Consider the following 26,121-nt stretch of genomic DNA (forward strand, 5'->3'; position numbering starts at 1 on the left):
GACCACCCCCCATGGGGGCGGATAGGAAAGAAAACTGCGGGGCAGGGGGTGGTCTGGATCAGTCCAGACAGACCGCACCCGGGGATGGACGCCCTCAGCAGCACCAGCCTCCTGGCCCGGAGCCTGCTGCAGGCCGAACCACTCTGCAGCCTAGCAGAAGTCCTAGCGCAGCTCCCCAGAGACCCGGAGCGTGCGCAAGCTGCACTGGAGGACCTGGAGCGGAGGATGGTCCGGGCGCAGCAAGGTGCACTCACCGAGTGGAGAGAGGAACTGGCCCGGCAGGCCAAGACCCACCAGCGACAGGCCTCAACCGCACCCCGGAGTTTGTCTGCCTCTGAGGACGGCGCAGGAGGAGAGAGGACCGGAGGCGACGCCGCGGAGGGAGCCACGAGGACTGAGGCAAGTGAAGGGGACGTCACCACCCCAAGCCCAGCACCCGCAAGCCTGCCCCAGCCTCCCGTTGCAGCACCAGAAGCCCCACTCACCGCACCTGTTGCCGCGCCGCCACTGCTCCCAGCTAGGCCTCAAGCGTCGAGCGCCACGGCCACGCCCCGCCCAGCGCCACGCCCCTTGACCCCGGGCGCCGTAAAGCAGGAAGCATCATCGGCCCGGTCGCAAGGCCTGGATGACCCGGGCGCCATCGCTAAGCCTGCGCCCCTGTCCCGGATGGGACTGCCACCTAGCGCAGCCACAAGACCCCCGGCCTGGTCGCAAGGCCGAGTGCCCCCGGGCGCTGCTCCCAGATTAGGTCCCCCCACTATACCATTGCTGGGCGTGGACCTATTGGCACAATCACACCGGTCCGGATGGACTGCCGCTGGAGTGGCCGGCTGAAGTGACCGGCAATCAGCCATGGATGGCCCAGCCCCCGCGCGAGCCTCTGATACCGGCTCCTGAACCCGTCAAGGTCACCCTACCCCCACTGGAGGACGTCCAATTTGCGTGGGACCCCGCCAGCGAGAACTTGATGGGGTTCTCTCAAGAGACCCGGGCAGACGCGGTCCGTCGTCTGGAGGCCTGTCATCAGCAACTGGCGACCTTTGAGCGGGAGCGACGAGAGAGGCGCGTCAGAGAGGAACGGCTCCAGGCCCAGAGTGCTGAACAAAAACGCAAGGCCCGCCAAGACCCCCGAGCAGCCCGTGGTCCCCGAATCACCGGGACCATAGTCAAATTCCACATGGAGAACGGCTGGGGGTTCATCAGGGGCCCAGAAACCGCAGGCGACGTCTTTGTGACCCGCAGGGACGTTGAGAGTCATCTACCTGAGGGACATCGTGGCCGTGACCTATACCCTGGTGATGTGGTCACCTTTACCCGCCACGTAGGTGCAAAAGGACCATACGCCCTACATGTTCATCGGCTCACTGAGGAGGAGCTACAACACCGCGGCTATGAGGAGAGCCAAGAGGACCCGGACGGGTCTGAAGAACCATATGAGGAGGAAGAAGGAGCGTATGGAGGACACCGCTACTAGTAAGTAGCAAAGTACCTGTGTACATAGTTACCCGTCAGGGTATCAGAACTGTTTTTGGGACTGTTCCCGTCTTGAAAGTGTGGTCCCCGTTGGGACAAGTATTGAACTGTTACCTGTGTGCCCCTCATCCCCTACCAGGCTGAGGACTGTGAGCAGCCATTCCCTTCCCAAAACTGGCCGAGGACTGAGAGCGGTCAATCCTTTGTATATAGTTGCGCTTCCTGAAGCGCCCCCTACTGGTTTTATAAAACGACTGCAACGTCTACCTCAAGTTTACAAGTTTACTGGACTGTTGCACTTAGAAGAAGAAAGAACACCTGGTCGCAAGTTGCACCGCCTCCAGGATCCAAGAATGTGTTGTAAAAGTGTTTTCTTGCAAATGTTTTATATGAATAAGTTTTATATGCTGCTAAATAGTAATGTGAATGTTTTCTATAATGTTTATATGTCAAAAGAGTTCCAGAAGTATTAGTAAGCGTTTTATAATAGTGTGACAAGAAAAGAAAAGCGTTTCCCATAAAGGGGATTGAACCATGTTGCCTGTTTTCTGATGTGAAAAGATTTAAAAAGTTTGCATGTCCTGTAATTAACTGTTTTTGCTCTTTTCCAGCCCGAGGACGTGCTGTGCTTTACCAGGGGGGAATGTAGCGCCCCGAGGGTTCGGCCGCTACAGGGGTATTGCACCTCAGACCAGAGGTGTGATATTCCACTCCCAGATAAGGATGGAGTATGGACCAGGGCTCAGTTAGCTGCATACAGCACACACACCCCATTTCCGAGGGACAGCTCAACGGTGCTCCCACTAGACAGAAGTGCAGGCACGACCGACTATGTCCCTGCCTGGAGTGGGGAGGGGGGGGAACACCCAGTGCTGTAGGGGCAGATAGGGGTTGGTTCCTGAGCGTAGGAAGGAGCCCATTGGTTGCTGGTCACCTGGGCTCATGGTCAGAGGGAGGTATAAAAGGTGGGCACCATCTTAGATCTAGGTTGGTTCGTTCGTCAGTTCAGCCAGAGGAGAAGACAGGGAGTAGAGGCTCTGTAGGAGCTCTACTCCAGGAGGGCCTAGTGAGAGGCCGAGGAGGAGGTGAAGGGGAGCTGGGATTTTGGCTCATCTCAGCTCCAAGAGAACGGAACAGAAAGGAACAGAGAAAGAGAAGGAGAGACAGCGAAACAGAAGGGCTCAGGAACAAGAAGGTGGAAGGGACCCTAAGAACCCACGAGAATCCAGGGTGAAGGGTCAGGCAGATTAAGGGTACCGGATCCCAAGTTGGTGGAGGAGAAACTACCCTCAGCCAAAGACCGGTCGTCGTGATCATCTATTGGTGCGACACCTCATCAAACCTGCTAGGAAAGCACCATATAGGACAGCGGAGGACGGGGCCCACGTTTAACCGCACAAGTCCGCGGCAGCTGGACAAAAGTGGGTCACTGGTGAGGCAGGCCAGAGAAAGGATTAAAGGGGGTCCTGTGCCATGCTCCTGAACTGCTTGGGAGTTGACCGAGCCCCACACCTGGTGGACGCAGCACGGCTCGGGCGGTCACTACCTGTACAGAAGTGACCCGGAACAAATGAACTGTGAGTAAAGACCCTGGACTGTAACTTGTTGTCTGTGTGCTCCTTCGCGCCTCCAGCACTACCGGTACTGGGACTCTCACCACCATCACTCCCAACGTCCATTATACTGCCCTGGGGCCGCACTCTTCCCGTGGGGAGTCACACTACCCTAGCTGCACACCTCATCAGCCCCAGCGGTCTGCCCTGCAGCGGCGGTTCCTAATAACCGCAATCCATGGGTGGCGTAGTCGGATATAAACATCAGCACATAACGGACTACCACTGGCCTGACCACCCTGAGCCACGGAACCGGGTTGCCACTACTACTCCCATCATTCCCAGACTGCCCGGATCCGAGTGCCCCACGGCCCAGGGGGCGAGTCATTAGCATAATAGGACAATCTATAAGGATATATTTTCTTTATTTTTCAGCAATCACAACTAAGTGGATATTCTTCTGTATGATAAGTTGTAGTTCAGTTTAAAATTCTAAAGTTGGATTATTTTTTAATTCAAAGTATGTGGATGTGTCGCATAATAGTTTAAGATTTTTTCTTTTATAAATTTCCTTATCTATAACAATAATTGCTCCCTATTATCAGCTTGTTGCGCCACAATATCATGACATTTAGCAAGATTATGCAGGTTATGCAGAGCACATTTTCTTTATTAGGTTAAATCAGTTATTTTAGCCTGTAGACTCAGCATGAAGAAGGGATATTTTTTTCAACCAGATCCAGAAATAGATGTAGAGCCAGAATGTGAGAATGAACAAGATAAAAACAGGTTACTTGTTTTGACTGTGGTTGACATCTATAATATAACCAGGGATGTGTCAGTCTGTCCGAAGCCTCTATAGACTGCGCCTGCACAGTCTGGCCCCAGACAGAAGACCGCATCCAGCCATTACAGGTAAGAGGAGTATATGGCGCCGGAGATCACGGTATGCGTAGGCACTGAACGCATACCGCGATCTCCAGTACCATAAGTACATACCTGATCGGGAGGAGTGTTGCTGTGGCGCCTCTGTTCGGGCCGGAGGCCAGGGGAGGAGTGTGGCGTCGAAATCGGCGCATATGCATAGAGCGCTATCTTGTGCCATTTTAGTTAACACACATTTGCAGTGTGTCTTCAACAAAATGGCGCCAGACAGCGCGGTATGCAGGTGCTGATTCTGGCACCATTTTAGTAAAATAACCCAGGCGACGCGCTGCAGGGGAGCGATGGAAAGGTGAGGTGTGTTTTTTTAATATAATTGATGGAGGATGGGGGCAGCACAAACCAGCATGGGGGCAACACAAACCAGCATGAGGGCAACACAAACCAGCACGGGGGCAGCACAAACCAGCACAGGGGCAGCACAAACCAGCACGGGGACAGCACAAACCAGCACAGGGACAGCACAAACCAGCACGAGTGCAGCACAAGGGCAGCAAAAACCAGGATGGGGGCGCACAAGACAGGATGGGGGTGCGCAAAACAGAATGGGAGAGCAGGATGGGGGCACACAAAACAGGATGGGGGAAGCACATAGCAGGATGGGGGAAGCACATAACAGGATGGGGGGAAGCACATAACAGGATGGGGGAAGCACATAACAGGATGGGGGAAGCACATAAAAGGATGGGGGAGCACATAACAGGATTGGGGAGAATATAACAGGATGGGGCGCAGGATGAAGGAGCAGATATCAGGATGGGGGAGCACATATCAGGATGAGGGAGAAGGCTGGGGGGGCATGAACCAGGATGAGGGAGCATATGCTAGGATGGGGGAGCATGGACCAATAAAAATGCTCACCACCTGGGCGTAAAACGGGTTCAATAGCTAGTATGTATATATTCAGACTTATTGCTTTCAGTGCACAAATAATGTAATTCTGAAGATGAACCTTGCTCAAGAAATGGAAGAATTGATATGATTTTTAGGACTAGAATCAAAACCCATTGGAGACAGAATATTATCAGTCCTAGATATATAAAATATGATGGTGATTTTCAGAAAAAGTTTGCAGTGTGTGGTATCATAAGGTTGTCTGCACCGCTCACTGCCGATGAGAAAAATGAGCAGTGCTGGAATACCTCTTTAAATCCTTAGGGGATGCCACTGACAAGATGCCAGGTTTTTTCAGTAGTACTCTGCAAATTCTGCACAGCTGTTCTATACTCACCATGACTCTGCGATGTTCTGTCTGGTTCTCTGTGTTGCTTGACCACATTTAATCTCTCCATACAAGTCTACAGTCACCATCTCTGTTCTGTGCTCTGTGGCTGAATCGCTTCCTGGATACCAATTATGAGGTCATCGAGGCCTGATATTGGGCAGCATGGTGGCTCAGTTGTTATCACTGCAGCCTTGCAGTGCTGAGGTCCTGGGTTCAAATCCCACCAAGGACTACATCTGCAAGGAGTTAGTATGTTCTCACCGTGTTTGTGTGGGTGTCCTCCCACACTCCAAAGACATACTGATAGGGACTTTAGATTGTGAGCCCCAATGGGGACAGTGCCGATAATGTGTGTAAAGCGCTGTGGAATTAATGGTGCTATATAAGTGTGTAAAATAAATAAATATTTAAGCTTCCTATTCCCCTCTATCCAGGGCCTCAGCATTAGGTATTTGTGGTTTCCAATGTGTTCAGAGTTGCTTCTCTCTTGTGGATCTTGGTAAAGACTTGGCTCATCCCTGACCACGTTCTTCATTTTGCTGCCGGCTCTGACATTCTGCCTGTTTGACCATATTTTCTGCCTCCTGGTTTCGTACTTTTCTGCCTCCTGTCATGGCCCCTACACACCACACACCTGTAAAGTGAATTCAAATTTTTCATTCAGTCCTATTGCCATGGGTGTATAAAATCCATCCACTACCCAGACCATCTTGATTTACTAACATTTGTAACAAAATGGATCATTCTATAAAGATCATTGAATTCCAGTGTGGTTCTGTAATGGAGGATGTCACTGTTATAAGGAGCCCATTCATGACATTTTTTCTCTCCAAAATCTTCCCCCATAAACCTGTGAGTGATATTATTGAAAAGTGGAAGAAGCCACAGCAACTCAGCCACGAAGTTAAGACCCAAGGGCAGAAAAGTCACCAAAGCTCTGGTGACTCCATAACTGCAGAGTCCAAGCCTCCATGAGCAAAAAAACTGTGTCCTGATGGGGCATCATGGCATCGGTTTCAATGGCCAAGCAACAGTATTAAACCAGCCACCACCAATGGAGCAGTGGAAATGTGTTCTGCGGTTTAATAACTTGTACTTCTCCAACAGTTTCATAGAGTCTGGACTTGCTGAATGATAGTAGAATGTTATCTGCCTCACTGCACTGTGCTATTCACAAAGTTTGGTGGAGGAGGAATAAAGCTATGGGCTGGTGTTTCAGTGGTCGGCCTCGACCTCTTAGTCCTAGTGAAAGCATATCTTAATGCTTAGGCACAAGACGACCAAATTTTGTACAATGGATTAAGAAAAGGAAAAAACAAAAATGAATCACACACAATCTTTAAGCGAAACAGTACAATTTACTTAACTAAAAAAGACAAAAAAAGTGCATTATACTAAGCCTCTACAACTTATACAACAGTCCAGATTTCATTGAAGAAGACGACTTAAAGGTTAGCGGATTCACACTGCCCAAACAACTTACAACGTGAATCAGAGCCTGGCTGCACAATTGCAGCCATGTATCTATTTCTCTAAAACGTGCCAGCATTTCAGATGATTTATAAATTAAAGAACCGGCCGGGTGCCACTAGCAGAAATAATACTAGTCTGGCTCTGCCCCTGGTCGACTTTTCCCAGTGCCATTCCAGGATATTGCTCTTGCTGTAGACTGGACCTGTCAATCATCTTGAGTGACACTGGACTAGTCTCATCTCTGCCTATGGTCTACGGCCAGGTCTTCACACTGCATTATCTCTGACAAGCCGTAGTGCTTCACAGAAAGATATACTTGAATGCAATGGCTCCTTTTTGTTCTTTGTCTTGTCTAACTAAAACGTATGGCTTTATAGAATACCATGTAGAGATGAAAGAATTTTCTGTAACACAAAGTCACCAGTTTTGCCAAATGTAAAGTGACTCTTCTATCTCTCGCTCTCTAAAACACATCTGCGTTATTCTCTTTCCTCACGTACTAACCTTATTCAAAGGTTCAGGTGGGAAGGAGCACAATTTGACTTTTGGAGCACAGATTTTTCAGGAATAGTTTGAGGCATCATGTCATATTTGAAAAGCCACTGAAGTGCCAAAATGGTGGTAACTATCAAGAGTGACCCCCTTTTGGAAACTACAAAAGATTTATGCAGAGGTTTGCTTAGCATTTTGACTTCACAAGTGTTTCACTGATTCCTTTACCACTGAGTATTAAAAAAAATAGTTTTGTATTTCTTTAAATTTTCCAAAGAGGTAATATGAAAAAAAGTACCCTACAGTTTATTACACAATTTCTTCCCAATACAGTAGTACCCCACATGTGATTGTACACTACTGTTTGTGGCAGAAGGGAAGGAGCGCCACTTTACTTTTGAAATGGTTTCCGGTTGCCGCATAGTATTTTCAGAGCCCCTGAGGCATTAATTTGGTGGATACCCCCCTCCCCATACCTGAAGGGAACTAATTTTGAAAAATACAGCCCATGAGGCATTTATCAAGTGAATATTTTGAATCCAAAATTGTTTTAAAAAAATTAATGTGTGGCATGTGACACAAATGTCAACATTTTCCCCCAGTTACTTTTTCGTTTATTTTTCATTAAATGAGGTGTTCGGTTTTTTTCTTCTTTTCATTCTTGATTGTCAAATTGTAATTTTAATTCTAATTCTTATGATTTGGGGGTTAATGTGACCTTTTGACCAATTTTTATTAAATATTTTTTTTCGGCATGATGAATAAAAAAAGTAATTTTGCCTTTTTTATTGAGTTCACTGGTTGGCATAAAAAGCATGCACAGTTTACAGATTTGGTAATTGGGTGATCCCAAATATGTATAGTTTCTTTATAGCTCATTACTTTTCCTGCAACAATTTGCCAAGTTTCAAAATATATATATACTGTGTGTGTATATATATATACATATTTTTGCGTTATATATATATATATACATATATATATATATATATATATATATATTTTTTTTTTTTTTTGCGTTTCCATATTTTAAGAACTACAACTATTTTATGGAGCCGCATGAGCTCTTATTTTTTGTGGGACAATTTTATGATATTCACTGGTATCATTTTAGGTAACATTTTGTTATTTTGATCACTTTTTATTAAATTTTTTGGAAGCAAGAATAACAACAATAAGTTATTGTTTTTTATTTATATATTTTTCGACAATAAATGGGCAGGATAAAAAATATGAAAAAGTTGTACTTTGGGTGGTTAAAGATGCTGTGACATGTCAATTATGTATATTTTCACAGTTTAACCCTTTCGATGATGAACTTATTAGCAAACTCCACATCTAGATGGTTGACCTGTACACACGATGGAAAGTGGCTAAAGAGCAGAATAAAACTTTTTTTTTTACTGTTACCTGTCTGTTGTTGAGATATTAGCAATCCAAGTATTTGTCAAGTAATAACTCAGTTGTTAACTCCAAGTGGGCGATATCAGATAGTTTTCACTAGGGGTGTGTACTTCTTACCGCTGTATGAAGTTGACCAATCGTAAGCAGGCAGCAACACTCAGGGGAAAAAAGAAAATGCCCCCACTGTAGCTTAAATTGGGCTTTCTCCTGGGTGAGATGTAAAGACAACTTGATCTCACTGGAGAGTGATTACAAGTTGCAGTGAGCATAACAGTCATAAAGGTGGCAACTCACACTTTTGAGCTCTCATCTCCAGTCAGACAGTGTGAAGGGAGCGGCAGTATAGCTAAGCCGGCAGCACTATGAAAGGAGAATTAATAGTTGGGTTTGTAATATGACACAGCTAAACTCAGCAGTTCTTCCCCTATCTCCACAGGGACTGCCAGGAGATGAAAGTTAGAAGGTGTCAGTAATAGCACTCAAGTCTGCTATGCAACTTGCAATCGCTCTCCAGTGAGAGCTGAGTAGGCTGTCATTCTATGTCTCACACAGAAGAAAGTCTAGTCTGTTGTGTGGTGGGTTCTCCTTCTCCCCCAAGTGTTGCTGCATGCTTATGATTTCTCACCATAATACAGGGAAAATAAAAACACTGAAAAGCTCTCAAAGCCCACTTGGACTTAACGGAAATTAACTTAAGTGACAAATACTTTGATAATATTTCCGCGACGGAAAGTAAAAAAGAAGAAAAATATCTTATGAGCTGTGTCCAGTTCAACGTGAGTTAATTGGTGAAAGCTCCTCGTTAAGCTCCAAATTGCTTTCCCTTTCTTTTTTACATATTTGACTTTACGCTAACAGTCTTTGTTACATGTCTTCTTGTACAATTTGCCCCTTCCCTTAAGTTTTTTGGAGCAACAAAATATGTTGTTCAAATAAAACATTAATCACCTTCTAGATATAATTGCTTGTCCCCTGTATGAGTTCTTTGATGTCTAACAAGATTTGATATATTTGTAAAACAATTCCCACATTCTGAACATGAATATGGTTTCTCTCCTGTGTGAATCATCTGATGTCTAATAAGATTTGATATATTTGTAAAACAATTTCCACATTGTGAACATGAATATGGCTTCTCCCCTGTGTGAATCATCTGATGTCTAACAAGATTTGATTTATTTGTAAAACATTTCCCACATTCTGAACATGAATACGGCTTCTCCCCAGTATGAACTCTCTTATGTATAACCAGATTTGATTTCTGTTTAAAACATTTCCCACAATCTGAGCATGAATATGGCTTCTCCCCTGTGTGTGTCCTTTGATGATTCACAAGAGTTTCTTTCATGAGAAAACATTTCCCACATACTGAACAAAAATATGGTTTCTCTCCTGTGTGACCTTTCAGATGTCTATCAAGATGTGCTTTAATTCTAAAACATTTCCCACATTCTGAACATGAATATGGCTTATCCTCTGTGTGAATTCTCTTATGGGTAAAACAATTTGATCTGTATTTAAAACATTTCCCACATTCTGAACATGAATATGGCTTGTCTTCTGTGTGAATTATCTGATGTTTAGCAAGATTTAATTTATTTATAAAACATGTTTCAGATTCTGAACATGAATATGTGTGCCTAATCTCATGTTTTACAAGATCCAATTTCTGATTAAAATTTTTCCCACACTTTGAGCATGAAAATGTTTTCTCCATAGTGTGTATTTTTTCATGCTTGAAAGAAGTGCTTTTTCCATATTCTGAACATGAAAGTGGCTTAATTCCTGCAAGATCAATTTGGTTTTTAACACCTGTTTTGTGATGCTTAGTTTTCTTAATAGTCTGTGATGAATCAGAAGTTTGGACCTGTTTAACAAGATCAGATGAAAGATCTTTGCTGTGAAGGGATGATGGTATATCTGGAATAATGGAATATTCTTCTATTATATCTTGCGTGATATCAAGTTCATTTGATTTAAAACCTAAAGGTATCAGTTGTCCCTCTGATCTCCTGTCACCGTCATCTGCCAAGAATAAAACAAATTATTTTCAAATAATCTTTAAATATGTACTTTCACAACACTTCTATATTAAATGTCCATAAAAAATTGGAAGTTATGTACCAAAATTCAAATTTTCAATCTGATAGTAGACCTCAGATCAAGAACCACTAGATCCTAATTTTAGGCCACCAGCAGCTCTCTAGCAATTTTCCAATTTTGTGTTGAAGGCAGCATCTTATAAGTTCATGTTTCAGTGTGTCTGTCATCACTATATTGTAGTGAAATGCTCATTGGAGAATCATAAAGGGACCAGTCAGTGCTACTATGTGATGTCTGTCTCACACAATCAAAGACAGTTACAAGTCCTTCAGCGCAGTAAAGAGCAGTATGGCCATTCCCGAAGTCATCATGAATTTTGAGAAAGTGTAAGACTGGGTTAGCAATTTTTTCCTTTAACCCTTTCAAACGGAAGCAAGTTTTCACCTTCCTGACCAGGCCAAATATTTCAAATCCAACTTAATAATGTGATAATAACACAGGAATGTTTCTACATATTCCAGTGATTTTGAGATTGTTTTTTTAACACGTTGTAGTTTACTTTAGTAGTAAATTCAAATCGATAACAATTTCCGATTACTTATGAAAATATTGCGTAAATTTAAACTTCACTTTTAACTCTGGAATGCATATACACATCCCAGTGATTCTGAAATGCTAGTTTCAGGACAAATTGTACTTTATGTTAATGATAAATTATTGGAAAGTGTATGGAAGCAAGGCTGCGCTCACTGGCCAGGAGTATGTATAACTTATGCATATCCTCCGCTCCCAGTTCTGAAATAGGCAAATCCCCATAGCGCACAGTGCACACGCTGGGGGGATTCATAAGTCTGCAGTCACTTTCTGTGATTGCAGACTTATCGATTTGGACCGTACAACCCCTTTAAGGTGTCAGAACAGCAGAGAACCCCCTTATATGACCACATAATGGAAATTATACCCCTCTGTGAATTTATCTCCAGGTGTACAGACTATTTTGACAATTGGCAAAACATTTTTCAGTGATGTATACCCTTTTTGATCACTGGTCTAATACCCTTCAATACTTAATAAATTATTATGTTTCCATGCGTTGTATTATGTTAGCACACAGTAACATAATAAGAGTCTAATAGGAGTTAATGTTTCTTATGAGCTAAAATCTGGACAGCAGATGATGAAGAAATAAGCCTCCTTCATAAAGGATTATATCATGTCCATATTGTAAAAGCTCAAAATGTTATCACCTATAACAATATCATAATGTCATCAATATGACATCCACGGTACATGTATGGCGCAAGTCAGAAGCGGCTGTATGGAGTGGGCTCAACTCAGCGAGGCCGCCCATGCCTGGCAGGTGATAGCTGTGAATTACAGCCAGGACCTGCCGCTAACAATCACGGCGATCAGACAATCACATTTTAAAGTCCCCTTAGGGGACTAACAATAACTGTGAAAAGTTAAAAAAAAAAGTTTTATAAAATATGAAATAAAAAAAACCTAAAAGTTCAAATCATCCCCTTCTCCCTCACTGAAAATAAAGCTATTAAAAAAAATACACATATGGGTATCGCCGTATTTAGAAATGTCTGATCTATCAAACCTGATCGGTTAACACCATAAATGAAAAATATTCAAGTATGCCAAAATTATGTGATTTTTTTTTTTTTTGGCGCCCCAATTCCACAAAAAAAATGCTGTAACAAGCGATCAAAAAAGTCACATCTATCCCAAAATGGTATCAATAAAAACGTCTTGCCCCGAAAAAATAAGCCATCACACAGCTTCATTGGCCAAAAAATGAAAATTCTACGGGTCTCAGAAAATGGCGACTCAACCCAAAGATTTTTTTTTTCACCACTATAATAATAAAAAAAAACTGGACATGTTAGGTATCGCCGTAATTGTATTGATGACAAGAATCCTATTGCAAGGTTAAAGTGTACACCGTAAAAACAATTCCCCAAAAAACGATGTCAGAACGGAAACACAAAAACGGAAATTTGCCACATCGTGAAGGGGTTAATTATAAGATCAACATAAAATTGTAGCAGCCATTTATTAAAATTAATTTGTGACTTTTCAGCATTTAATAGTTACTACTCACCTGGATAGCCATATGTAGGAATTTCCTCTTTACACCACTCATCACCCGTCACATATGTCTCTATAATATTAATATGTGTCAGATCTTCACCCTGAAACTAATATTGTAAAAGTCACAAACAAATGGAGAAGCCTCATCTCTGATCAGCTCTAATCCTGACATCTCCACCGCTCTCATTACACAAGCATAAAACATATACAGTGGGTACGGAAAGTATTCAGACCCTTTTCAATTTTTTACTCTTTGTTTCATTGCAGCCATTTGGTAAATTCTAAAAAGTTCCTTTTTTTCCCATTAAAGTACACTCTGCACCCCATCTTGACTGAAAAAAAAACAGAAATGTAGAAATTTTTGCAAATTTATTTAAAAAGAAAAACTGAAATATCACATGGTCATAAGTATTCAGACCGTTTGCTCAGTATTGAGTAGAAGCACCCTTTTGAGCTAGTAAAGCCATGAGTCTTCTTGGGAATGATGCAACAAGTTTTTCACTCCTGGATTTGGGGATCCTCTGCCATTCTTCCTTGCAGATTCTCTCCAGTTCCATCTGGTTGGATGGTGAACATTGGTGGACAGCCATTTTTAGGTCTCTCCAGAGATGCTCAATTGGGTTAGGTCAGAGCTCTGGGTGGGCCAGTCAAGAATAGTCACAGAGTTGTTCTGAAGCCACTCCTTTGTTATTTTAGCTGTGTGCTTAGGGTCATTATCTTGTTGGAAGGTGAACCTTTGGCCAAGTCTGAGGTCTAGAGCACTCTGGAAGAGGTTTTCATCCAGTATATCTCTGTACTTGGCCGCATTCATGTTTCCTTCAATTGCAACCAGTGGTCCTGTCCCTGCAGCTGAAAAACACCCCCATAGCATGATGCTGCCACCACCATGTTTCGCTGTTGGGATTGTATTGGGCAAGTGATGACTGGTGCCTGGTTTTCGCCACAAATACCGCTTAGAATTATCACCAAAAAGTTCTATCTTCGTCTCATCAGACCAGAGAATCTTATTTCTCATAGTCTGGGAGTCCTTCATGTGTTTTTGAGCAAACTCTATGCGGGCTTTCATATGTCTTGCACTGAGGAGAGGCTTCCGTCGGGCCACTCTGCCATAAAGGCCCGACTGGTGGAGGGCTGCAGTTGACTTTGTGGAACTTTCTCCCATCTCCCTGCTGCATCTCTGGAGCTCAGCCACAGTGATCTTAGGGTTCTTCTTTACCTCTCTCACCAAGGCTCTTCTCCCACGATTGCTCAGTTTGGCTGGATGGCCAGGTCTAGAAAGACGTCTGGTGGTCCCAAACTTCTTCCATTTAAGGATTATGGAGGCCACTGTGCTCTTAGGAACCTTGAGTAATGCAGAAATTGTTTTGTAACCTTTGCCAGATGTTACGGGTCCGGGTGGTGGAACCTCTGTGCTTCGGTGCAAGGAGGGACCATAGGGGCGTAACTAAGTGCCTACTCGGACCAACCCAGGTCACACGGCGGCTTAGTCGTCTCCGTGAACCAGGGAGGGACCGGGCAGGTGAACCAGGTGCCACTCTGGGACCGACCTTGTGTGAGAGCAGGCGACTCCCGCGGGTCAGATGACAGGAGCTGACCAGTACAGCGGATGAGCACAGCAGGAAGGCTTGCGGGTGGTCCGGGTAGATAAGCAGGCAGGTACGGCTGATAGTCAGACAGGTGCTCTGGGTAAGCAAGCTGCCGGGCACGGCAGGTAACTGGCATGTGCTCCAGGTAGGCAGGCTGGCGGGCACGGCAGGTAACTGGCTGGTGCTCCAGGTAGGCAGGCTGGCGGGCACGGCAGGTTACTGGCTGGTGCTCCAGGTAGGCAGGCTGGCACGGCAGGTAACTGGCAGGTGCTCCGGGTAGGCAGGCTGGTGGGCACGCCAGGTTATTGGCAGGTGCTCCGAGTAGGCAGGCTGGCGGGCACGGCAGGTAACTGGCAGGTGCTCCGGGTAGGCAGGCTGGTGGGCACGGCTGATAGACAGACTGGCGGGCAGGACTGACAGGCAGCGGGACCTGAGGGCTGAGGAAAGTGTTAGCACACAAAACAACAACCTTGCACAGGCACCTCCATTTTGGAGGAGGTGCCTGATAAAGGGGAAGTCCTCCGGCCATTGGCCGGGGACTCTTTAGGACGCCCTAAGCACAGTGCCCGGGAAGCTGCGCACAGTGTGCGCCACAGCAGCAGCAGGAGAGCGGGAAGACGCTGGACAGGGACCACGGCGGTGAGGGGTATGGCGTCTCTGCCTGGCAGAGACACCGATGCTACAGTACCCCCTCCCTTTATGCCCCCTCTTCTTTAGGCCCGCAATAAATTTTTTAAGAAGATGAGGGGCATGAATGTTCTCCCTGGGTTCCCAAGACCTCTTCTCCGGGCCAAACCCCTTCCAATCCACAAGAAAGAAGGTCTTTCCTCTTACCCTCTTGGTGGCCAAAATGTTCTCTACCTCAAAGACGTCCTCAGCGGAGACTGGAGCTGGGGTGGTACCTGGATCATCAGAGAAAGAATTAAGAACAACTGGTTTGAGGAGAGATACATGAAAGGAGTTGGGAATCCGTAAGGTGACCGGGAGTTTCAGCTTGTAAGCCACGGGATTAATTTGGTTCAGAACCTCGAACGGACCGATTAACTGCAGACCCAACCTCTATGAAGGTATCTTGAGATGGACATATTTGGAGGAAAGCCAGACTTTGTCTCCTGGATGAAATTGAGGCGGATCCAGACATCTCTTATCAGAATGTTTCTTCATCCGCTCGGAGGACTGAAGTAGCGCAGATCTAGTGTCTTCCCAAATAGCCGAAAATTCACTGACAAGGGACTCAGCGGCAGGATTGTCCACTGAAGAAGAGACGGGAAACGGAATCCGGGGGTGTCGACCGTAGACCACAAAAAACGGGGATTTAGTAGAAGACTCGCTCTCATGGTTGTTATAGGAAAACTCGGCCCAGGGCAGGAGCTCAACTCAATCGCTATGGTGAGCGTTGACAAAGTGCCGAAGAAAGCTGGTAAGGATCTGATTGATATGTTCCACTTGACCAGTGGACTGAGGATGATAAGAAGAAGAGAAATTCAAAGAGACATCCAGCAGCTTGCACGTAGCTCTCCAGAAGTGCGAAGTGAACTGAACTCCACGATCCGAGACAATGTGGAGGGGTAGGCCGTGAAGACGGAAGATGTGATGGATGAAGTCCTTAGCCAGCACAGATGCAGACAGAAGACCAGGCAGAGGGATGAAGTGGGCCATCTTAGAAAAGTGGTTGGCGACCACCCAAATGACAGTACAACCGGCAGAAACAGGAAGATCCGTGATGAAGTCCATTGCAGTGTGTTGCCACGGAGCGGAAGGCACGGGAAGAGGAAGGAGACGGCCGGCTGGAAGGTGCCTGGGAACCTTGTTACAGGCACAAGAGGAACAAGCCGCGACAAAGTCCGCAACATCCTTGCGCAGAGAAGGCCACCAGTAATGTCGGGCAACGAACAGAAAGGTCTTCCTCTGGCCAGCATGACCGGCTAGTTTGGATGGATGGCCCAAGAATAGAACCTTCTTCCGATCCGGAACCGCTACAAAGGTCTTACTGGGTGGAAGATGAGAAAGGTCAAACGGAGCAATAGTCATTACTTTGGAGAGGTCAATGATATGTAGAGGCTCCTCCTCTTGGTCGGAAGACAGGAATGGGCGGGATAAAGCGTCAGCTTTAAAGTTCTTGTACGCCGGGCGGTAGTGCAGAATGAAGCAGAATCGGGCAAAGAATAGAGATCACCTGGCCTGACGTGGATTTAGTCTTTGGGCGTTCTGCAAGTAAGCGAGCTTCTTATGGTCAGTGTAGATGACCACCGGGTGCAGAGCCCCCTCAAACAAGTAGCACCATTCCTCCAATGCTAACTTGATGGCCAGCAATTCTCGATCTCCTATAGAGTAGTTGCGTTCGGACGAGGAGAAGAGCTTGGAGAAGAATCCGCAGGTCACCATTCGCCCGGACGAGGATTTCTGGGTGAGCACTGCTCCGGCCCCGGAGGAGGACGCATCAACCTCCAGGAAGAACTGCTTGTTGCAATCCGGATAGTGTAACACAGGAGGGGAGGAGAAGGCTTGTTTAAGGGAGACGAAGGCCTTCTCCGCTTCGGAAGCCCATTCCCTGGGATTTGCTCCTTTACGGGTGAGCACAGAGATGGGAGCAGACCGGGAGGAGAAATGAGGAATGAAGAGGCGGTAATAGTTTGCGAAGCCCAGGAATTGTTGAATCGCCTTCAACCCCTCTGGTCGGGGGCCACTTTAAAACGGCAGATACCTTCTCGGGATCCATTCGCAGACCAGTGTCGGAAATAATATAGCCCAAGAATGGCAGAGAGGTCTGCTCAAAGAGGCATTTCTCGTATTTAGCGTACAGGCGATTCTTCTGGAGCCTCAGCAGAACCTGACGAACATCCCTCCAGTGTGAGGGCAGATCCGGAGAGAAAACCAAGATATCGCCCAGGTACACCACCACGCAAGAATACAGGATATCTCAGAAAATGTCGTTAACCCGCTCCTGGAAGACGGCTGGAGCATTACAGAGACCAAAGGGCATCACGCGGTATTCGTAGTGACCGTGCCGGGTGTTGAATGCCGTCTTCCACTCGTCTCCCTGGCGAATCCGGACCAAATTGTACGCCCCATGAAGATCGAGCTTGGTGAAGATCTTCGCGCCTTTAAGGCGGTCAAACAGCTCCAAGATAAGAGGCAGGGGGTACTTATTTTTTATGGTAATCTTGTTTAGACCCCTATAATCGATACAGGGACGTAGAGAGCCGTCTTTCTTCTTGACGAAGAAGAATCCTGCTCCAGCCGGAGAGGTGGATTTCTGGATAAATCCCTTAGCAAGATTCTCCTCTATGTACTCAGACATGGCACGGGTCTCGGCCAGCGACAAAGGGTAGATTCGCCCACGGGGAGGAGAAGCACCAGGTACCAGGTTGATGGGACAATCATACGGCCTATGAGGTGGTAGTGTCTCAGCCCCCTTTTTGTCAAAGACATCCACATAGGGAGATTAGCTGGAGTAGACGGGGTTCGAGCAGGACGAAAGGGAACCAGACAGGTCTCATGGCATTCCTGACCCCAACGGAGCACTTTACCAGATCTCCAATTCAGGACGGGCTCATGTCTTTGTAACCAGGGTAGACCAAGCAAGAGGGAGTGAGAGATACCAGACAGCACAGGAAAGGTGATCTTCTCCGAGTGCAGCATTCCCACCTGGAGGGTTACAGGCTCTGACAAGCAAGATAGTCTCCAGAAGAAGCCTCCCATCCACGGAGGCAACCGCCAACGGTTCAGCCAGACGTACGGTAGGAATCTGATAACGCTCCACAACGGCCTGTTGAATGAGGTTCCCAGCGGCTCCGCAATCCAGATGGGCAGTCTCAAAGAAGAGGGTCTCATCACTGGAAATAGAAACAGACAGACTCAAGGACGGAGAGGATTTATTCTTGCCTGGGACAACCTCTCTGAGCGGCCCTAGACATTGGAGTTTCTCGGCCTTACCGGGCAGGAACGGATCAGATGCTCTATACTGCCACAGTAGATGCAACTCCCCTCGGCTCGGCGTGTCTCCAGGCGAGACTTGACCATCTTGGTTTGGTCAATTTGCAAAGGCTCTGACAAACACGCCCGGGGGAATTGCTGGTTGTGGGACAGGCCTTTGAAATGTTGGAGCGGGACGCGTAAATCTTCTCTCCCGGGTCATCTCTTTAGCACGTTCCAGAAAACGGATGTCAATCCGGGTAGCTAATGACACCAGGTCGTCCAGGGTGGAAGGGGTGTCACGACCTGCTAGCTCATCCTTGATCCGTCCGGAAAGACCCTCCCAAAAGGTGGACACCAGGGACTCATTGTTCCAGGCAAGTTCAGATGTGAGGGTTCAGAAACGTATGGCATACTGGCCCACAGTGAGACCCCCTTGGTAGAGACAGAGAAGTGAGGAGGCAGTAGAAGATTTTCGTCCGGGCTCATCGAAGACCTTCCGGAAGGCAGCGAGGAAAGCCAGAAGATCGGACACCAGGGGATTCCCTCTTTCCCACAGAGGGTTAAGCCATGCCAACCCCTCTCCGGTGAGGTGAGACATGATGAACGCCACCTTGGTCCGGTCGGAGGTGAACTGCTGTGCCAGGAGTTCAAAGTGCAGCGTGCACTGATTTATGAAGTACCGACATAGGACGGGATCACCACCAAAATGTGGAGGCGCAAAGAGCCGGGGTCCAAAGCTGGGTGCCACAGCGCCAGTGGGTTGAGGTGCCGCCGGAGCGGGTGCCGCTCGGTTAGAGACGGACACAGTCGGGGTGAACAGCGCGTCCAAGTGGAAGTTGACCGTCCGCGGATAGGACGGGATAGTATCCTGTTGGGATCTCTGGCGAGAGACCTCTTGGTACAGGTCAGAGAGCGAAGGAGCCTGGGAGCCACCGGGTTCCATTGCCTGTGCAAACTGTTACGGTCCGGGTGGTGGAACCTCTATGCTTCAGTGCAAGGAGGGACCAGAGGGGCATAACTAAGTGCCTACTCGGACCGACCCAGGTCACACGGCGGCTTAGTAGACTCTGTGAACCAGGTGCCACTTTGGGACCGACCTTGTGTGAGAGCAGGTGATTCCCACGGGTCAGATAACAGGAGCTGACCAGTACAGCGGATGAGCACGGCAGGAAGGCTGGCGGGTGGTCCAGGTAGATAAGCAGGCAGGTACGGCTGATAGCCAGACAGGTGCACCGGGTAGGCAGGCTGGCGGGCACGGCAGGTAACTGGCAGGTGCTCCAGGTAGACAGGCTGGCGGGCACGGCAAGTTAGTGGCAGTTGCTCTGGGTAGGCAGGCTGGCGGGCACGGCAGGTTACTGGCTGGTGCTCCAGGTAGGCAGGCTGGCGGGCACGGCAGGTTACTGGCAGGTGCTCTGGGTAGGCAGGCTGGTGGGCATGGCAGGTAACTGGCAGGTGCTCCAGGTAGGCAGGCTGGCAGGCATGGCAGGAGCTCCGGGTACGCAGGCTGGTGGGCACGGCTGATAGACAGACTGGCGGGCTGGACCGACAGGCAGCGGAACTTGAGGGCTGAGGAAAGTGTTAGCACACAAAACAACAACCTTGCACAGGCACCTCCATTTTGGAGGAGGTGCCTTATAAAGGGGAAGTCCTCCGGCCATTGGCCGAAGACTCTTTAGGAAGGCGCGCGCGGGGCCTTTAAGAGGGAGGGAGCGCACACGCACTAAGCGCGGTGCCCGGGAAGCTGCGCGCGGTGCACGCCACAGCAGCAGCAGGGGGAGAGTAGGAAGACGCCGGACTGGGAACGCGGTGGTGAGGGGGAACGGCGTCTCTGCCTGGCAGGAGGCAGAGATGCCGATGATACATCAGATCTGTGACTTGCCACAATTCTGTCTCTGAGCTCCTTGGGCAGTTCCTTTGAGCTCATGATTCTCATTTGGTCTGACATGCACTGTGAGCTGTGAGGTCTTATATAGACAGAAGTGTGCCATTCCAAATCAAGTCCTATCAGTTTAATTAAACACAGCTGGACTCCAATGAAGGAGTAGAACCATCTCAAGGAGGATCACAAGGAAATGGACAGCATGTGACTTAAATATGAGTGTTTGAGCAAAGTGTCTGAATACTTATGACCATGAGATATTTCAGTTTTTCTGTTTTAATAAATTTGCAAAAATGTCTACATTTATGTATTTTTTCAGTCAAGATGGGGTGCAGAGTGTACTTTAACCACTTTACAGCCTGTGGTGTATTAGTACGCACCAGGCTGTAACCCCCTGTTCAGCGCGGGCTCCGGCGCTGAGCCCACACTGAACCGGGCACATGTCAGCTGATTATTATTATTATTATTATTAATCGCGATCCACCCGCAGTTGTTAACATGTTAAATGCCGCTGTCAATCTCTGACAGCGGCATTTAACATCGCCGCGCCGGAAGCGTGTCACTTACACCGCTCATTGGTGACCCCGTCACGTGATCGCGGGTCACCAATGCGTGGGCATGAGAACCCTGGGTCTGCAGCAGACTCTGGTGGTTGTCATGAGCTGATCGCTATGAGCGCCACCTAGTGGTCGGCGCTCATAGCACAGGAGCATTTCTGCTACATAGAGGTGATCTGCTCATCACCTCTATGTAGCAGAGGCGATCAGACAAGTGCTGCTTCTAGTCTCCTATGGAGAAGCAAGCAAAAAGTGTAAAAAATGTTTTTAAAAATATTAAAAAAAAAATTAAAAATATAAAAGTTTAAATCACCCTTTCGCCCCATTCAAAATAAAATAATAAAAAATAAACCCCACATACACATATTTGGTATCGCCGAGTTCAGAATCGCCCGATTTATCAATATAAAAAAAGAATTAATCCGATCAGTAAACGGCGTAACGAGAAAAAAATTCTAGACCCCAGAATTACGTTTTTTGGTCGCCGCAACACTGCAATAAAATGCAATAATGGGCAATCAAAACATTGGATCTACCCCAAAATGGTATCAATAAAAACTTCAGCTTGGCGCGCAAAAAATAAGCCCTCACCCGGCCCCAGATCCCGAAAAATGGAGACGCTATGGGTCTTGGAAAATGGCGCCATTTATTTAATTTATTTTTTTTAGCAAACTTTGAAATTATTTTTCACCACTTAAATAAAAAAGAACCTATACATGTTTGGTATCTACGAACTCATAATGACCTGGAGAATAATAATGGCAGGTCAGTTTTAGCATTCAGTGAACGTGGTAAAAAAACAAAAAAAAAACATCTGTACAGTCATGGCCAAAAGTATTGAGAATGAGATAAATAGTAATTTTTCCAAAGTTTACTGCTTCATTTTTTGTAATGGCAATTTGCATATACTCCTGAATGTCAAAGAGTGATCAGCTTAACAGCAATTACTGTACTTGCAAAGTCAATATTTGCCCAGTAAATGAACTATAACCCCCAAAACACATTTCAACATCATTGCAGTCCTGCCTTAAAAGGAGCAGCTAACATCGTTTTAGTGATTGATCCATTAACACAGGTGTGGGTGTTGATGAGGACAGGGCTGGCGATCAATCAGTCATGATTAAGTAAGAATTACATCACTGGACACTTTAAAAGGAGGCTGGTTCTTGGTATCATTGTTTCTCTTCAGTTAACCATGGTTATCTCTAAAGAAACACGTGCAGCAATCATTGCACTGCACAAAAATGGCCTAACAGGGAAGAGTATCGCAGCTACAAAGATTGCACCTCAGTCAACAATCTATCGCATCATCAAGAACTTCAAGGAGAGAGCTTCCATTGTTGTCAAAAAGGCTCCAGGGCGCCCAAGAAAGACCAGCAAGCGCCAGGACCGTATCTTAAAACTGTTTCAGCTGCGGGATCGGACTACCAGCAGTGCCGAGCTTGCTCAGGAATGGCAGCAGGCTGGTGTGAGTGCTTCTGCACGCACTGTGAGGCGGAGACTCTTTGAGCAAGGGCTGGTTTCAAGGAGGGCAGCAAAGAAGCCACTTCTCTCCAGAAAAAACATCAGGGACCGACTGTTATTCTGCAAAAGGTACAGGGAGTGGACTGCTGAGGACTGGGGCAAAGTCATTTTCTCTGATGAATCCCCTTTTCGATTGTTTGGGACATCTGGAAAACAGCTTATTCGGAGAAGAAGAGGTGAGCGCTACCACCAGTCTTGTCTCATGCCAACTGTAAAGCATCCTGAAACCATTCATGTGTGGGGTTGCTTCTCAGCCAAGGAAATCGGCTCACTCACAGTCTTGCCTAAAAACACAGCCATGAATAAAGAATGGTACCAGAATGTCCTCCATGAGCAACTTCTCCCAACCGTCCAAGAGCAGTTTGGCGCCCAACAATGCCTTTTCCAGCATGATGGAGCACCTTGCCATAAAGCAAAGGTAATAACTAAATGGCTCATGGAACAAAACATAGAGATTTTGGGTCCATGGCCTGGAAACTCCCCAGATCTTAATCCCATTGAGAACTTGTGGTCAATCATCAAGAGACGGGTGGACAAACAAAAACCAACAAATTCTGGCAAAATGCAAGCATTGATTATGCAAGAATGGACTGCTATCAGTCAGGATTTGGTCCAAAAGTTGATTGAGAGCATGCCAGGGAGAATTACAGAGGTCTTGAAGAAGAAGGGGCAACACTGCAAATATTGACTTGCTGCATTAACTCATTCTAACTGTCAATATAACCTATTGGTACTCATAATATGATTGCAATTATATTTCTGTATGTGATATAAACATCAGACAAACACTAATGAAAACCAGAGGCCAGCAGATCATGTGAAAATATAATTTTGGTGTCATTCTCAAAACTTTTGGCCATGACTGTAGTATTGCACTTTTTTGCAATTTCACCGCACTTGGAATTTTTTTCCCGTTTTCCCGTACACGATATGGTAAAACGAGTAATGTTGTTCAAAAGTACAACTCATCCCGCAAAAAATAAGCCCTCACACGGCCATATTGACCAAAAAATAAAAACACTATGGCTCATGGAACAAGGGGAGCAAAAAACGAAAATGCAAAAACGGAAAGTCCCAGGGTTGCGAAGGGGTTAATGAGAAAAAAAAAATGAACTTTTTAGAATTTACCAAATGGCTGCAATGAAACAAAGAGTGAAAAATTTAAATGGGTCTGAATACTTTCCGTACCACTGTAATACTGGTGGATAAAAGAAGACTGAACACAAGACCTTCAAATCAGTCTACACATCATATGGGAGATCTCATGACACCTTCTCTCCATCTACCTGATGATCCTGAGGAACATTGGGATTTTCTTGTTTACAGTCCTGTGGAAGAAGAGGACAGGGACATCTCTCTGGTGTTGTCCTTTTACTGGATAGAACTGGAGGAGACACATACAGGGACTGAATTCATTCTTTACATACAGATAATTATCAGCTGTGTGTATTTAGTCCTGTCTATTACCTGGTGATGTGAGGGGCTGGGGAACCTCCATCATGACGTCCTTATACAGATCCTTGTGTCCTTCTAAATACTCCCACTCCTCCATGGAGAAATAGATGGTGACATCCTGACACCTCATAGGAACCTGACACATACAATGATATCGTCATCTCCCCGATCCCTTCATAGCGTTACTGTATAATGTCCCAGCATTCCCAGCAGTGTCACCTCTCCAGTCAGCAGCTCAATCATCTTATAGGTGAGTTCTAGGATCTTCTGATCATTGATGTCCTCATGTATCAGGGGGTGAGGTGGAGGCCCTGTGATTGGGCTCAGGGGTCTTCCCCATCCCTCAGACACAGGGGCCTGACAGCGCTCACTAGAGGTCTTCTTCACTACTGTGTAATCCTGGTTATGGAGAGACACATTAATAAATCTCACTACAGACATTTCCAGAGTCCTCACCTCTCCAGTTCTGTCCATCTGTTATTCTCATAGATAAGAATGATGTAATGTAACGTCATCAGAATCTCTCACCTCTCCAGTAAGCCGGAAGAGGATCTCTAGGGTGAGGTGTAACATCCCCTCCACCATCTTGTCCTTGTCCCTATCCATCCTTGTGAGGTCAATCAGGAAAATTCTCTTATATAGAAGACCTTCACTGAAAGGATCCAATAGGGACCTGAATGGGAAGAAGATGGAAAATCATTAAGAATCCCATGTAATAGTACAATTACTGCAAATAATAAAGGGAAACACGTAGATGTTGTATTATCTCTTTGTATGGACTGGTAGCTCTAGTTTGGAGAACTGGTGGAGATGGCCAAGTTCAGCATTTATCTGTTCCCCTAAGCTCTACGCACTTGTGTAAGGATAACTGTACATGAAAGGGCTACCAAGGACATATTTTACTGAAGCCACTCTACTTAGTAGGTAGCCCTGTATAACCACACCCTGATTGGCAGCTTTTTGGCTATGCAGTGTACAAAGAAAGTTGATAATCAGTGATGTGGGTGGGGTTATACAGATCTCAGCATTCAGAGAACTGTTACATCTGCAGCAGATAAAACAGTAATTCTGTCGAAACAGCTGCATGCTGCTCAGTATATGCTATGAAATCTAGGTCTCTGCCCCTGTATCATGCTACGCTTTGATGGGGTAGCAAAAACCTGGTGACAGATTCCTCAGGTAGCAGGGTATTGCAGGTAAACAGAACAGGCCCAGTAAATACTTATAAGGCCATGGCCCCACTACCAGTATGTGGTCAGTACTTTTTCTCAGGAGTGGGAGCCAAAACCAGGTGAGGAACTGACCGAATACTGACCAAATACTGATAGTGGGGCCTTGATCTAACTGGCAACTCCTACCAATTTGCTGGGAGTTTAAATAGGGTGTGGCCACAATAGAAATTACACTTGCTAACCCGAAGAAACACATGGACTCTTGGACCGGATACCAGCACAAATCTCAGCCACACTAATATGCTTTTGCTGGACTGCACATGTGTCATCCAAAGTGCAAGCTTAGCAACAGAGGTAAAGGTTGTGGCGTAGGTCCACACAAGGATGTAGCAACATGTGATTTTACTGGTATTTTAAACATTTTTAAGGGGAGAAACATACAGTAATAAAAGTAAGGGGGAGGGGGAGAGAATAGGAGATCAACTTTAATAGGAGAGGGGAGGGAGTAGGGAAAGCAAGGAAAATAACTCCTGTTAATAAAAGAAAAGGAAGCACGAGAATTCAAATTTCCTAACCTGTAAATAAAATGTTGCTTAATAAACAAAATAGGTCCAAAATTTGAAGCAACAAACTACGGGACTGCACTTAGACCTTCAAACCTGGATTCCTGGATTACAGATGTGATCATCACTCCTGCAATTTTGTAGTAAGGAGAAATGAGAGGAGCCACGAGAGCCTTCGGATTCCCACTGTAGTAATGGATGGGCCCCAGTGATGGTTTATCATCTAAAGATGGTTGGAAAATCAATTTAATCCTTCTCTGAACCTTATCATTACTGTACATCACGGTGCTGAGCGGAGGCAGTGTGCACGTCGGGAGGTTCTATCACATCACGCCGGTCACTGGGGCTAGTTAACTCCTTAGATGCTGCAGTCAATAGCAACTCTCTCAGCTACGTGGTTATACAAATATAATCTGCATCTCGTTGTGTGATCGCAGGCTGTCGATTGTTGTCATGGCAATCAGAAAAATACTAACTCCACCTCTTTGACAGCGACGATCTAAAAGCTTTGAAGTTCCAGGAAATGTGCCGTTATTGTGGAAAAGTCATATAACAAAAAAACTGCTACGTATTTGGTATCACAGTTATTATACACTTAGAAAGGAAAAGCGATGATGACATTTTTGTCATTTTTCTATATCCAAAAATTATAAGAATAGAAGTCGATCAGTTACAATATATGGACCCGAAAATGGCGACAAAATACAACTACAGTGGTTTTAAATAGAGCTTGATCCTGCCTATATGATTGTAGACTTTTAG

General features: G+C 46.1%; 1 protein-coding gene across 2 annotated transcripts in view; it reads right to left on the reverse strand.

The window, feature by feature from the left end:
- Positions 1-6,578: 6,578 nt before the first annotated feature.
- The window catches only part of LOC141270645 (uncharacterized), a 327,734-nt gene continuing 308,191 nt past the window's right edge, over positions 6,579-26,121 (reverse strand). For both annotated transcript variants that reach the window (XM_073680731.1, XM_073680730.1), the window contains exons 2-7: positions 24,153-24,297; positions 23,844-24,023; positions 23,637-23,760; positions 23,456-23,553; positions 12,716-12,812; positions 6,579-10,587 (exon numbers count right to left, since the gene is read on the reverse strand). In XM_073680731.1, the coding sequence (XP_073536832.1) occupies positions 9,503-10,587; positions 12,716-12,812; positions 23,456-23,553; positions 23,637-23,760; positions 23,844-24,023; positions 24,153-24,297 (1,729 nt within the window). In that variant the 3' untranslated portion in view covers positions 6,579-9,502. The remainder of the gene's footprint in view (positions 10,588-12,715; positions 12,813-23,455; positions 23,554-23,636; positions 23,761-23,843; positions 24,024-24,152; positions 24,298-26,121) is intronic.

Source organism: Phyllobates terribilis, unplaced genomic scaffold (genome assembly GCF_046119375.1).
Source record: "Phyllobates terribilis strain yellow unplaced genomic scaffold, ASM4611937v1 Scaffold_5__5_contigs__length_657084704, whole genome shotgun sequence".
NCBI lineage: Eukaryota > Metazoa > Chordata > Amphibia > Anura > Dendrobatidae > Phyllobates > Phyllobates terribilis.